We start from the raw sequence: 12,713 nt of genomic DNA, 5'->3' as shown, positions 1-12,713 counted from the left end.
TTTATGTTTGATTTTTGTTTTTTTGTTTTTTTTGTAATTGTGATAATTTTTATTTTTTTTTCATAAACTTAATTCTAAATCTGTAAGAAATTTTGGCCAATTAGAAGAAAATGCAATTTTTTTTTTTAAAAAAAAAATCATTAATGTATGATTAAATAAAGTCATATCAATCATTATAAAAAATTAATACCTTTTAACAACTATAGTCTATACATCGTGGCTGCGTTATTGACACCCAGAAAAAAATAATTGAGAACCGATCAAAACACAATCACCAGTTCACCACCACCCAATTGTCCGCAATTATATTTGCTTTCTATTCGGTTTACGATGGACCGTGGAGCTCGTAGATTGTTTGATTGATTGAATCAGGACCGTGCATCTGTACCAATCTGATAGGGCTATTGATATTGACCGTACGCATGGAGGTCCGACCCAATCCGACGGTCGACAACTCGTCCATCCCACAGCAGCATCGCCAGCGTCATGCACCCGCAGCAGCTCCGCTGGAACAAGCCGCCACTTTGCCAGTCCCCGTCGACACCACCTCCGTCTCTAAGAGGTCAATTCATTTTCCGTCACCGATCACTCTTTTCCTGAATTTTCTGTTTGGTTCTCGAGCAAAGGAAAAAAAGAAAGAAAGAAGAAGCTTATATTCCGTATTTGAATTTCTTGTATCCTTTCTCACGTTTTCTCAGCACACAATCAAAGGATTACGCTTGCTTTGTTCCTTGTTCCTTGTTTTTCTTGATTCTTTATCTTGGAACTCTTGGGTTTGATTGCTGAGTGTTAAAATCATCACTTTACTTTAAAACTCCCCTTACGGGTCGAAATCTTTGCCGCGTGAAATATTTAACTTAAAAATTTAAATGGGGTGAATTGATGGAGTCAAGATTTGATTACAACATCGTTTGGCTTTGATACTATCTTTTCACATAAGCTTAAGCGGATAGAAAAAGGTAATTTTAATCGCACTTATTGAAATCGCACTCCCAAACGGGCCCTTAACCATTACTCGAAAACTTGGAGGAGAAAGAAAATAAATTTCAAAATCTTGTAGGTTTTTGACTCTGTGTTGCTTGGTTGAGTTATATGCTGGTATTTGAAGCTTCATCAATGCGGCTTTCATGGTTTAATTTAATGTTTATGTATCTCTTTTGCAGGCTTCAAAAGGAATTGATGTCTCTCATGGTATGTTTCCCTTCCCTTATCAACTCCTGTTGGATTCTTGAATTGCATCAATCTTTATTTCATGGTCTGAAGTAGTAAAGAGAAACAAGAACTTGATTAGGGAATTGTTTATCTTTTCTAGAATTTTTGGTCACTTTTGTAGAGCCTATTAATTTGTATGCTGAAAAATATTTTCTGAAGTTGAGAGGAATTTGTACTCCATGTTACTTGAGATCAGAAGTTGTGTTATTTTTTAGGCATCAAAATTTTCTGTAACTCCTTGAAAACCAGTGTAACAAAACTTTATGAATCATTTAGAGGTGTCTTGAGGGACTAGATGTTAAGCTTTTAAACTATAAGAATAATTGCACACGCCCATGTGGGTTTGAGAGTTTCTTAGTTCCTTGTTAGTTCGGGTCATTAGATAAGAATGCTGTCATCAATTCAACGAAAAAGCGAGTAATTCTGTCTGCCTTCTCTTCCATTTTATACTTTTTTTCTTATCATTTTCTTGGTCAGTATTCTTTGTTCTCTAATAGCTTTTGTTTCTGCAGATGAGTGGAGGAGATCTTGGAGTATCAGCATTTCCTGCGGCCGAGAGCATTTTTACATGGATTGGCACAATTGAGGGTGGCAAAGGGACTATGTATGAGGGCTTATCTTACAAGCTCTCCTTGCGTTTTCCCCTCAACTACCCTTTCAAACCACCCCAAGTCAAGTTTGAGACAATGTGCTTCCATCCAAACATTGATAAGTTTGGCAACATTTGTCTTGACATACTTCAGGTATCAGTTAAGAGAGTAGTTTACTATGAGCAAATTCTTGTGCGACTAAACTCAAAGAGAATGAAAGTGAAGGCACAAACTTTTCACTCTTCGTCCCTTTTGCATATAATATATAGGGTTTGGACCAATTGTTTGATGGTTTAATGGATAGTGATATCCTGAGTGAAATTTAAATAAGTTATATTTAGAATATTCTACCATATATGACTTCTTGTAGGTTAACCCCAAGGGTTGGCCCATGTGGTGGAGGCCTTGGTCTTGGGGTTTGCTCTCTTCAAGGTCCAAGGTTTAATACCTCATGGGTGCAAACAATTCTTTGGGGCTACACCCCTTGGTGAAAAGCTAGCGATTTAACTAGTTCCATGTAGGAAAACTTTCTAGGGTGCAGTGCACGGGACCGGAGTTTATTCTGTAGGGGTCGGTCCGAAAGGCTCTGCCTTGGAGAGGTTCCCCGAGATAAAAAAAAATATATATATATATACTTCTTGTAGGTTAGGTGAACACTTGTGCATGGATCACTTGTACTTATTCAAAGAAAAACATCTAGGCATAGATTACCCGTATGGTATCACAGTGGGAGGGATTCTAGGTTTCAGCTTGATGCAGGTTAGAAGATGATACGGCATGTCTTATGTGGTGTCTTTGGAGGGAAAGAAACGATTGGAGCTTTGAGGACAGTGAGAGGACCTTACTTATTTTTTAAGACTTTTTCATTGGGTTGCTGCCTCAGATTTTAGTATTTTGAACTACCATTTTTTTGCTTCTAGCTAGGTGTCTCTCTCGTACATTCCTTGTGTACTTGGGTTGCACCTTTGCGCTTTTTAATGAATTTGTAATTACTTATAATAAAAAAAACGAAAGTTTAAACCTTAACAAGATTTTATGATTATGTTGACATGACACAGCATATAATAGCCCTTATCTTTTTCTCCGTATGGGACTCTTTTTTTCTGCAGGGCCACTTATTTCATTCAGTTTCTGTACTTTCAATCTTTATATTTTCATATACAATTGATGTGATATTCTCCATGTGTTGTTTTAGGACAAATGGTCTTCAGCTTATGAATGCAGAACCATTCTTTTGTCCATTCAGAGTCTATTGGGAGGTCTGGCTGCCCTAACCTACATGTTGAAGCTTTCTCTATTTCTGCATTTTAGTGCCTAACTTTTAAATTCTCACATTCAGAGCCTAACCCAGACAGTCCTCTCAACAGCTATGCTGCAGCATTGTGGAACAATAAGGAAGGTCAGATACATATACTTCATTTCCTTGCCATTTGATTATTTATACAGTTGTGAGCTTAGATTTCAGATGTTCTTGATGCTTATGAATGTCCCAAATCCCCCAGCCTCCTGTGTAAAGTTATTTTATACCAAATCAGTATTGAACGCCATGAGATTGTTGTTACTGTACTCAAGCAACCCGACCTGGCTTTGATATCTAAACATAGTATTTCCCATATGTTTTTGTACAATGTCACTGACATTCTGTGGTTTATTGAATGCTTCCTCACTTCATGTGCATAGACATCTGATTACCACTTTCACTGTATTAGTAATATAGGAATTTAAATTGAGTGTCTATCTGGGGCAATTTTCAACCTCTGAAACTGTGGAATGTTCTTGGCAGATTATCAAAAAATGGTGCACAAACAATATTTTGCTGGAGAAGCATTTGAAAGCTGATTGGTAGAATTGTTGCATCACTGACGACAAATTTGGGTGTTATTGCCATGCGTTATCTGTCAAGCAGAGGATAAGAACAGATTATGGTTAAAGTTCAAAGTATAGTTTTTTTTTTTGCCTCATGGAGATTGGCATGTTTATATTGTAATTTGCATCATTTTGTCAATCCCATGCTTGAGAAATTCAAGTCGATTGAGACGCTCTCTCTAATTGAAGGAGTCGATTTTTTTTTTTTTTTTTTGCATTATGTAGCTGCAACATAAGTCCATTTGTTGTACATTCGTTTAGATCAATTGAAAGTTACCTCTTTTCTTGTCATTGAAAACAATATGATGTATTTTGATTGATGCTTTTTGATGCGCCTATCTTTATCAGATATGGTTGATTCTCATAGGCCAGCGATTGTCCATTTCATTTAGTGGGATTGCTTTTTTACGCCAACTTTACTCATTGCTATGAAAGAATTAAGTATCCACCACATAGTTTGGTTGAAGTTGATGGGAGAAAACGATAAAAGTAGACTAAGATTAAAACAAGCTTTTCAAACATTCTATGTATACGCATACCATGAGAGATCTCTCTCCAACTCCCCCGATCACTTCCATGGTTCCCTTTATATATATTTACAATAATAAGATTTATAAAAAATAATAAAAATTAAAAAAAAAAAAAAAAATCATGAGAACTACTAATATTGCTTCTCCAAAGTATCTGATAGAGCAGGAACTTTACATATGGGCCATGAATATTTCTTCAATAACCATTTCTTGATGCAGCCCACATGGTAGTCATGGCCACAATTCTTTACTGTCCCAACTTCCTCCTCGTTCTTGTACTCTTCCTGTAAATTGCAAGTGCCAACAATACGTCTAAAAAAATAGAGATATCTCAAAAGGGGACAACTGGAAATCCATGAGAGAGAGAGATTAAACAAATTTTTACTCCAAACCAGAGCATTTACATTGGGCTAGTTAAATGTTATTTTGATTAGCACTGCAACAGGTTTGGGTGAAGAAACCACTCACATCCGGCTATTTTACTTTCTTATGAAAAAGACAAATTTTGGAAAATATGACCATAGGGAAAAGATGAATTTTTAAAAAATATGACCGTTAAGAAAAACAAATTTTTTAAAAATATGATTGTTGGAGAAAGAATAAAGAACTCTTTGAGAAATAATATTAAAATAAAATAATGAAAGTGGATGGTTTTAGAAAAGTGAATAGCTAAAATAGAAAAATGTGATTTTTTTAAATTAAAATGAAGAAGAAATTTGCTCAGGCGGATGTAAATGCTATAAGTATGTAATTCTCACATTCATTTTAAAATATGTATATGAAAATCACACACTCTATTAAAAATGTAAGTAGGAATCACATGCCATATGAATAGATGTCAGTTTGGGTTGGAGCAAAAGCAAAATTTGTCATATATATATATATATATAGTTTTAGGAAAATGGACTGCCCAAACATAACAACCCAAGTGAGAATGCCCCTAGACCTCTTACAGGATAGAGGAATGCTACAATGCATTCTACCCACCATCTCTTCACTTGCATTTTGATTTTTTCACAAAAAAAAAAGAAAAAAAGTAAAGAGAGAAGAGATGGTGGGGAGATGGTGGGAAGAATGCAAAAAAGCATTTCCCTACAGGATAAGTGGCCATTTAGATAATGCCAGTGAAGCATAAAATAATTTGCAAACAAATCCCACACACTTAACCCTGTCTGGTACCTCGAAAGAATGAGAAAAATTGCTTTTCAAGAAGCAAAGAGATTTATTAAAACTCAATAAGAGCCCTGTATTAGCACTTCAATCACTATAAAATTCTTACAATGAGAACTATATGAGACTGTGATTGAACTATACAAGACTATGTATTCATGTACTTGCATATGCATATCACTGGATGCATGTCTATATTAAATTATCATCAAATTTTACACCCCAGAGAATTTAAATTGGAATCTTAAGTCAAGCAAAAAAAACATATGCTTGAACTGTATGAGAAATTTTTCATGGGTCAACCTAATTATGAGAGATTTGTCCATAAAGATATTTGATATTATAATGAGCAGCCATACTTTTAGAGTCGACATGTCAGATGCATGCTACTCCTATTCAAAGAGACAGCTAGTAAAATGCTTACAAGGCAGATAGCACAGCGTTCCTCCTCCAGGATAATTTTTGAAGAAGAATATGTTGTCCCCATTAAACACCTCGAAATCACATTCTCGGACAAGCCAGTACTCACATTCCCTATCCTTTCTCCTAGAGCAAGTAGTTCCTGCCCAAAGCCAATAATTTATATCAACAGAAACTGGGGCAACCCAAAAGACAGCAAGGGGATCGATGTAGTAATAACCTCATAACTCATGTTGTCAATGTCAAGCCTCATCTCCCTATAGTGATCAAACAAATTCCTGGAGCCATGAGAAGAGCGATCCACCATCATTATAACCTGCATATATGTCAAACATATATCATCATATGGATGGAACAGAGTCAGATGCTTGGCAAAGACATGTTCAGAGGTGAAAGCCATTGAATGTGCAATTGGCTCTGTCTCAGAGCACCCTTCAAGAACTTGGTTCCACCAACAAGAAGATCTAAAAACTCAAATAAAGCAATAAAATGGCTAAACTCACTGAACCATGATGACTTGCTTCAATGTTATGTGGTATATGACAAAAGGGTAATGACAATAACTCCAACTCACCATTCTAATTTCCTTTTTAGATAATAAATTACTAAAGTTTTTATGTTAAGATTCATCAGCCTCCTTTAACTATAGAATCAGAAAAGCACATGCTTTATAAATGAAAAGAAAAAGTAAATCCATGGAACTATTAGACCAACCAAAAGGACAACCAAGATGTCTTCCAAAATACATGTCCCAACATAGATGCTATCAAAAGATTACAAATCTGAAAAAGCAAGCCAAAGAAATCACTCCCCCATAATGCTTTCCCTCTGCATCATTCTCATCAAATTAAAAAAAAAATAATAATAAAAAAAATAAAATAAAAAATTCCTTTTATCCCTTCTGCTGTCACATTGACAGGTATCAACATGCATAACTGCATAGAATTCTTAGCACGGTCATAATTACAATACTTTCCTCAAAATATACCAATGAAGATGTCCTAGTTAGATGGCTTTTGATCTGATCAGTATTGACATTATGGATATGAAAAAAGCCTTTGGCTATATTTATAAAGATACAAGATGATTTTATCATGTCAATTCTAGGACTCAGAAACCTCCAAAGTGAAAACCATGAAAACTCAAAGCCTGATTAGTTGTGCTGCCAATACCTAGTGGTAGTACCAGATATTGCTCCCTCCATAGCACAAGTAAAACTTGAAAATGGCAATTACTGACCTCAGGTCCCATTCTATCATGTCCATCCCCAGCATTAGAAAGTGATTTGAATCTGTCAATTGTTATCCTCGGCGTTCGATCCCAATCATGTTAAGCCAGCCTCTGGCAGATGAAGGCCTTAAATATCTGGAAGAATAAGTTTTTGAGAGAAACTGCAGACCATTTCTAAGCAAGCTGCTTCATGTCCCAATTAGGAGAAACTTGGACATGGTCTGTATGAAGATATAGCTCTTCGAGAACAATTACCATGACCTTCACTCGTGGTCCAAGCATGGATACCGTAAGGATATTGTGGAGGTGAAACATGATTTCTGATTGGAACAGAATGATGATGGAAATTACCAACATCTACAGTACTTCCTCCCACAAGAAACTGATTCATCTCATGGCTCATGTTTTGTGGAACTATAATTGAAAAAAAAAAAAAAAAAAAAAAAAAAAAAACAGCAGCAGAAGAATGAATAAGTAAAAAGAGTGATGAGTCCATCGACCAATTCATTCTCTATTTTGAGGTGAGTAATGCTAGAGACCATCTTTTTATCCTCTTTTTATTCTCTTAAAGCTGATGTGACTTTCAAAATCACTATTGGATCAAAATTCAAGTATGATTCATCTAAAATTTAATGGTAATTTTAAAAGCCACATCAGCTTTAGGAGAATAAAAATAGGATAAAAAGATGGTCCCTAGCATTATTCTTTTGAAGTTGTCAGTGCCTTATAGGATATTTTCTTCAATTAATTTGGGTTGTCTTGGGTTATGCCTAGGGCTGTTAAGTGAGCGAAGCGTCTCGTGAGCAAGCTCGGGCTCGGCTCGTATAAGTCCGGCTTGTGCTCGACTCGAATATTAAATGAAGCACTTCATGAACACAAATCCTAGCTCAAATATTAAACGAAACAAGCTCGGCTCGACTCGGCTAGGCTCGTGAGCAAGCTTGTATAAGCTCGTGTGTATATATATATATATATATATATATATATATATATATATATATATAAACTAAGTAATACATAATTAATTATAAATCTCATAATTATTAAAATCTTAAAATTGCATTTATATTTAAGCGTTAGAGTATGAAAAATTCTAAACCCTTCGTGATCAAAGAGAGAGAGAGAGAGCAATCATTAAAAAGACCTCGATTCAATTAGAGCAGACCCAAACGAAAGGAAAAATAATCAAGCAGAAACTATTGAGGGAGATTGCAAAAGGCATAAACTATTGAAGAATCATTCAGACCCAAACGCTATCACTACCTGTTTGATGAGTGAGAGTGAGAGAGTGGGAAATGAGAGTTCAGGTGGAAGATGCGCTGTCACTGGTGAGGGGGATTGAGAGAGAGACATTGAAAAAATAATTTTTTTTAGGGGGCGTTGTCCCAATGCAGTCTAAATGCAACCTGTTAACTTGTCCCACATTGTTAAGAAAACATTAATCTCCAAGTTTGTTTATCTATAAAAGGATACATATCCTCTCTCTTTGAAACCAAATGCCTTGCTGTATTGACTCAGGCTCCATACTCGACTAGCCAGGTTAAGCAAATACTCATATACAAACTAACTTCTTAAGCCGTTTAAGAGTACTTGAAGCTAATTTTTTTTTTTTAAAAAAAAAAACATTAAATATAAGAGCCAGCTCGCGAGCTGGCTCGGCTCGACTTATTATTAGCTCGAGCTCGATTTTTTTGGCTTGCCCTTGAACTCGACTCGAGCTCAAGCTCGAGTAAAATTTAAACGAGCCAAGCTTGAACAAGGGAAGCTCGCTTAAGCTCGGCTCGTTTACACTCCTAGTTATGCTTATGCCTAGACGACTAGTCAACTTATATGATGTTGGTGGACTGCCGGTAGCGTTCGGACAGTAGCTTTGGACAGTAGCTTTTGTTTCTCCTTTGGTGGTTAGTTATTATGATTTTCTTGTTTTATTTTCTCCTTCTAGTTAGGTGTTTTCTCATATATACTTCCTATGTACTTGAGGACGCCTTACACCTTTAATGATATTCCGATTACTTATCAACAAAAAAAAATTGCCATATTTACTTGATCTTTACTGTTAGTATCTTTATTCAATGAGATCCTTCCATAAAACATCACCAACATGGTCCTATTAGAGGGGAGTTTTCTTTATTTTCTTTTCTTTTCTTTCTAGGTACCTGTGATTTTGTTATTTGATGTGTTTCGCACATTCCAATGTACATCATATTATTTTGATTATTCTCTTCTATTGGCTTTATTTAAATTGTACACTTTCCTTGTGCCTCCATGCAAGTTGTGATTTTTAATTCAAATGGCTTTAGTCTAACAAGGAAAAAAATTATAAAGAAAACCCACATTTTTATTAGAAGCAAAAGGTACAAATACACAAACTGAGGTGTATAACTCCTCTAGAACAAAAAAATATTGCTCCTACCTACAACCTGAGAGGAAGAGATAAGGAGGCAAGTACAAGGATGATCATCAAGTTACAGAAACTTGTCATTTTTAATATAGAATTCCTGCAATATAGTTCCCTGTTTGTGAAAAAATAAAAGAAAAATAAAAAAGTAAACCACCTATTCATGTATGATTCTATAGCTCTTAGAATACAAATTATACAATGAAAGTAGTACCCCAAAACTCTAAAAAAAATTAACCTTTTGGGTCAACATTTGATAAACAATAAATTCTATATACCCATAGGCTCGAATTTTATCCTATTGCCAACCTTTTCACTAAAAGAAAAAGGCATACCAGCTCTTTTTGCAGCGTGAAACTTCATCATGAGACATTTACAAGCTTTGCACGATGAGTATTTGGATCCACCTCCACTCGGAGACCAAGTCCAGCTAATTCAGGCACATCAACAGATCCTTGAAGCTCCAATTCTGCTACTGCTTGTTGATTTTCTGCGTTCCATTCCAATAAATTCCTCACACACCATATGCCCCATTCCCTCAAGAAAGGATTGTCTTCATTGGTAACACACTGTTGTAAGAGCAGAAGAATCCCATTCTTTTGTCTGATTTGATCTTGAACATTTTTCCTTCCATATGCACAATTGCCAATGACCGCAACAATGTCTCTCCTAAATCCTCTGTAATGACAAGGCTTTGATGAATAAGAACTTGTTCTCTCTCTGTTCTCACCCTGTTTGAGAGCTTTCCTGATTATAGCTGGGGGCTCAAGCTCGCCAAGCAAGCATAAAAGCAATTCTATGAGTCCAGAGGATAGTAGCACATCAACAGCATCCACTGAATCCTCCTTCTTCAGGCCTCTCTCGCTATTGCATGCACAAATATCTCTCAAAATGGTTAGCGAGTATCCAAGGACATCTATTGCAGAAGAGCCTGTTGGAAGACCAGACTTGCATCTCGAAACAGAATTACTAACCCCAACAGATCTCTTGAATATCCCAAAAACAAATAAAGCAAAATCATTGGGAAAAGTAATCTCGTTAAGCCGTTCATTCAAGATCTCTGATACAACACTCAGAAGAAATGCTTGTTCTGACAAAACAAGATCATCTCCAGATCCAATATCTTCACCAATTTTAGAATCATTGACAAGGCTTAATTTAGAGAACAATCGAGGGAAGTAAGGTTCTTCTAAGCAGATTCTAGAAAGGATCAACTTCAACCAGTCCTCTCCAAATCCAACTGTAAGATAGAAACCAGAGAACACACAAAATTAGTTCAAACAAAAAGAAATGTAACAAATAAACAAGCACAAACAGCTCCAAATTACCAGCAGATGCAGTCCGTACAATTTCCTCCACAACAGACAACCCGACACCATTGCAAAGCTCTGTAAACAGTCCCGTGCTTCCATCGCAACAGGTATAAATAACCATACACAAAGGATCACAAGTCTCCCTGCTTCGGACTCTCGCAAGAGCAGCAAACTCCTCCGGAAAGAAACAATGCCAAATAGCACGCTGATGTTCCTCTCCAGCCAAAGAAGCATTCGCCAAAACCTGCAACCCCATACGCACAATCCCATAATCCTGATGGGACAAAGCTGCAGCAGACCTCAAAACATTCGAAACAACACCAACTCCATTTCGTTCGATAAAAGCATCCTGGTTTGCAACTTCTCCCGCACAGAGATTTCTGAGGAGCTTCAAAGATGATATGAGAAGGTGATGACCAGAAGGGTAAGGGAGAGAATGAGTGAGCTGAAGAACTGTTGGCAGGATTTTCTTGGAAGCAAGGTCCTTGCGGCCAACATCAGTTCTAGAAGCGTCTATAAGATTTTCTAAAGCTTCTTCCAAGGAAGATAAGTTGGAAGCACTAAACAATGGCGAGAGAATATCTCGTGGAAGAGATAACTCCAACAATGATGCATCCTCGTCCATCAATTCCTTTCCTTGCTAGACGCCGTATGGCTACTTACCGAACAGAAATTTCAGTCAATTGCTATTAGCAATTTGTGGAGGCCGACCCCCTCGAATTGCTCAATCCCCTTTTCTTTTTCTGTCTTTCTTTCGTTTTCTCTCAATTTCGTTGATAAGAACTACGGTTCTTACTTCTAGGGGTGTTCCTGTACGGAACAGTGAGCATTCTTGAGTGATTTACCTGTGCAGAGGTTGTGCGAAAGCCGGGTTGTTGCTCTCCGCCGCCGCCGTGCGTGGGTGTTTGTGGTTGCTGTCAGGGTCGGAGGGAAGGGGTCCCCTCTCGTCCCAAAAATTTCCCTTACACCAGCTAAAAATCCCTTGTATCTGTATGTCTCCTTTTTTCCCCACCCTCAGCCACTGATCAAGGGCAATCGACGTTCTACCGCCCACTAATCAGACCAAACGACTAACGCGGCGCTGGCAAAGTCTTGATTTTTTATTTTTGTTAAAGGCTTTCAGGTAGGGCTAGTAATTTTTGACCCGACTTGTAAATATAACACCAAGTTAACAGGTTTTGGGTTTAGGTTATAATTGGGTCACCCGTTTATTACCCGATTAGTTTTTGGAACAGGATCATCTCCAGTCCATAATGGACTGGAGAATATCCAGTTCACGGCTAAAATTTCATCTCGGAAATCTATTTTTTAACTTGACCCTTGGGGTGGCCGAACCCATTTTTTAACTGGGTCAACCCTTCTTTTTTTTTAACTTGGCCCTTGGGGGGTGGCCGAACGGCCCGAACCACCCCCATAGGCCATGGGGGTGGTTCGGCCACCCCCTGGCCGGCCATTGGGGGTGGCTTGAGTCACCCCCTACCCAAAATGGGGGTGGCCGACCACCCCCTATGGTGGCTAGCCACCCTTTTTTTTTTTTCTTAATTTTTTTTTTAATATAAAATAATATTTTATTATTTTTTTTATTAATATGATATATGTCTCATTTGTGGTCATAGAATTTATAAGATGAAATTTTAGCCATGAACTAAATATTCTTGAGAGGATTCTATTCCTTAGTTTTCGGGGCTAACGGGTCAACCCGACGGGTTAAGTGTGTGACCCACCAAACCCGTTTAAAAAATAAAATAAAATAAAAAACCCTAAACTAACGCCTACTTTACTTTTTTTTCTCCCTTTCACTTTCAGCTGCCTCTCTCTCTTTCTCTCCACCGTTGATCGCCTCCCTCTCTCACTACTACTGTCGCATCCCTCTCTCTCAACTCGCGTTTCTTTCTCCCTCTCCCTCTTTCTCCTATTTCGTTGGCTTACTTCAAGGTCGACCTCTATGGAGTATGGAATGGGTATCCGATACATCTTCTCAAAT

General features: G+C 37.2%; 2 protein-coding genes and 1 pseudogene across 3 annotated transcripts; 1 reads left to right on the top strand and 2 right to left on the bottom strand.

Annotated features, from left to right (window-relative positions):
- The first annotated feature begins 225 nt into the window (after positions 1-225).
- On the top strand, positions 226-3,869 carry LOC132178226 (uncharacterized). Its single transcript, XM_059590676.2, has 6 exons — positions 226-562; positions 1,164-1,191; positions 1,725-1,955; positions 2,998-3,061; positions 3,142-3,201; positions 3,586-3,869. Exons 1-6 carry the CDS (start codon positions 423-425, stop codon positions 3,639-3,641), a joined length of 579 nt encoding a protein of 192 aa, XP_059446659.1. The 5' UTR covers positions 226-422; the 3' UTR covers positions 3,642-3,869.
- A 293-nt stretch (positions 3,870-4,162) lies between these two features.
- On the bottom strand, positions 4,163-7,421 carry LOC132167347 (E3 ubiquitin-protein ligase MBR2-like; annotated as a pseudogene). Its single transcript, XR_015911415.1, has 4 exons — positions 7,028-7,421; positions 6,009-6,104; positions 5,793-5,930; positions 4,163-4,482 (listed from the first exon to the last, which is right to left on the bottom strand). The product of XR_015911415.1 is annotated as an E3 ubiquitin-protein ligase MBR2-like (transcript).
- Positions 7,422-9,772: 2,351 nt separating this feature from the next.
- Positions 9,773-11,782, bottom strand: LOC132178218 (uncharacterized). The gene is made up of 2 exons (XM_059590668.2): positions 10,745-11,782; positions 9,773-10,656 (listed from the first exon to the last, which is right to left on the bottom strand). Exons 1-2 carry the CDS (start codon positions 11,352-11,354, stop codon positions 9,779-9,781), a joined length of 1,488 nt encoding a protein of 495 aa, XP_059446651.2. The 5' UTR covers positions 11,355-11,782; the 3' UTR covers positions 9,773-9,778.
- Positions 11,783-12,713: the final 931 nt, after the last annotated feature.

This window comes from Corylus avellana, chromosome 2 (assembly GCF_965113065.1).
Source record: "Corylus avellana chromosome 2, dhCorAvel1.hap1.2, whole genome shotgun sequence".
NCBI lineage: Eukaryota > Viridiplantae > Streptophyta > Magnoliopsida > Fagales > Betulaceae > Corylus > Corylus avellana.
This window is presented reverse-complemented; position numbering and strand designations above follow the sequence as displayed.

Bases quoted from the DNA above. Each gene is read 5' to 3' on its own strand.
- LOC132178226 (XM_059590676.2), top strand. From the start codon at position 423: ATGGAGGTCCGACCCAATCCGACGGTCGACAACTCGTCCATCCCACAG. The intron at 3,062-3,141 runs GTCTGGCTGCCC...TCTCACATTCAG, and splicing joins CATTCAGAGTCTATTGGGAG to AGCCTAACCCAGACAGTCCT. The intron at 3,202-3,585 runs GTCAGATACATA...TGTTCTTGGCAG, and splicing joins ATTGTGGAACAATAAGGAAG to ATTATCAAAAAATGGTGCAC.
- LOC132178218 (XM_059590668.2), bottom strand. From the start codon at position 11,354: ATGGACGAGGATGCATCATTGTTGGAGTTATCTCTTCCACGAGATATT. The intron at 10,657-10,744 runs GTAATTTGGAGC...TCTATCTTACAG, and splicing joins TGTACGGACTGCATCTGCTG to TTGGATTTGGAGAGGACTGG.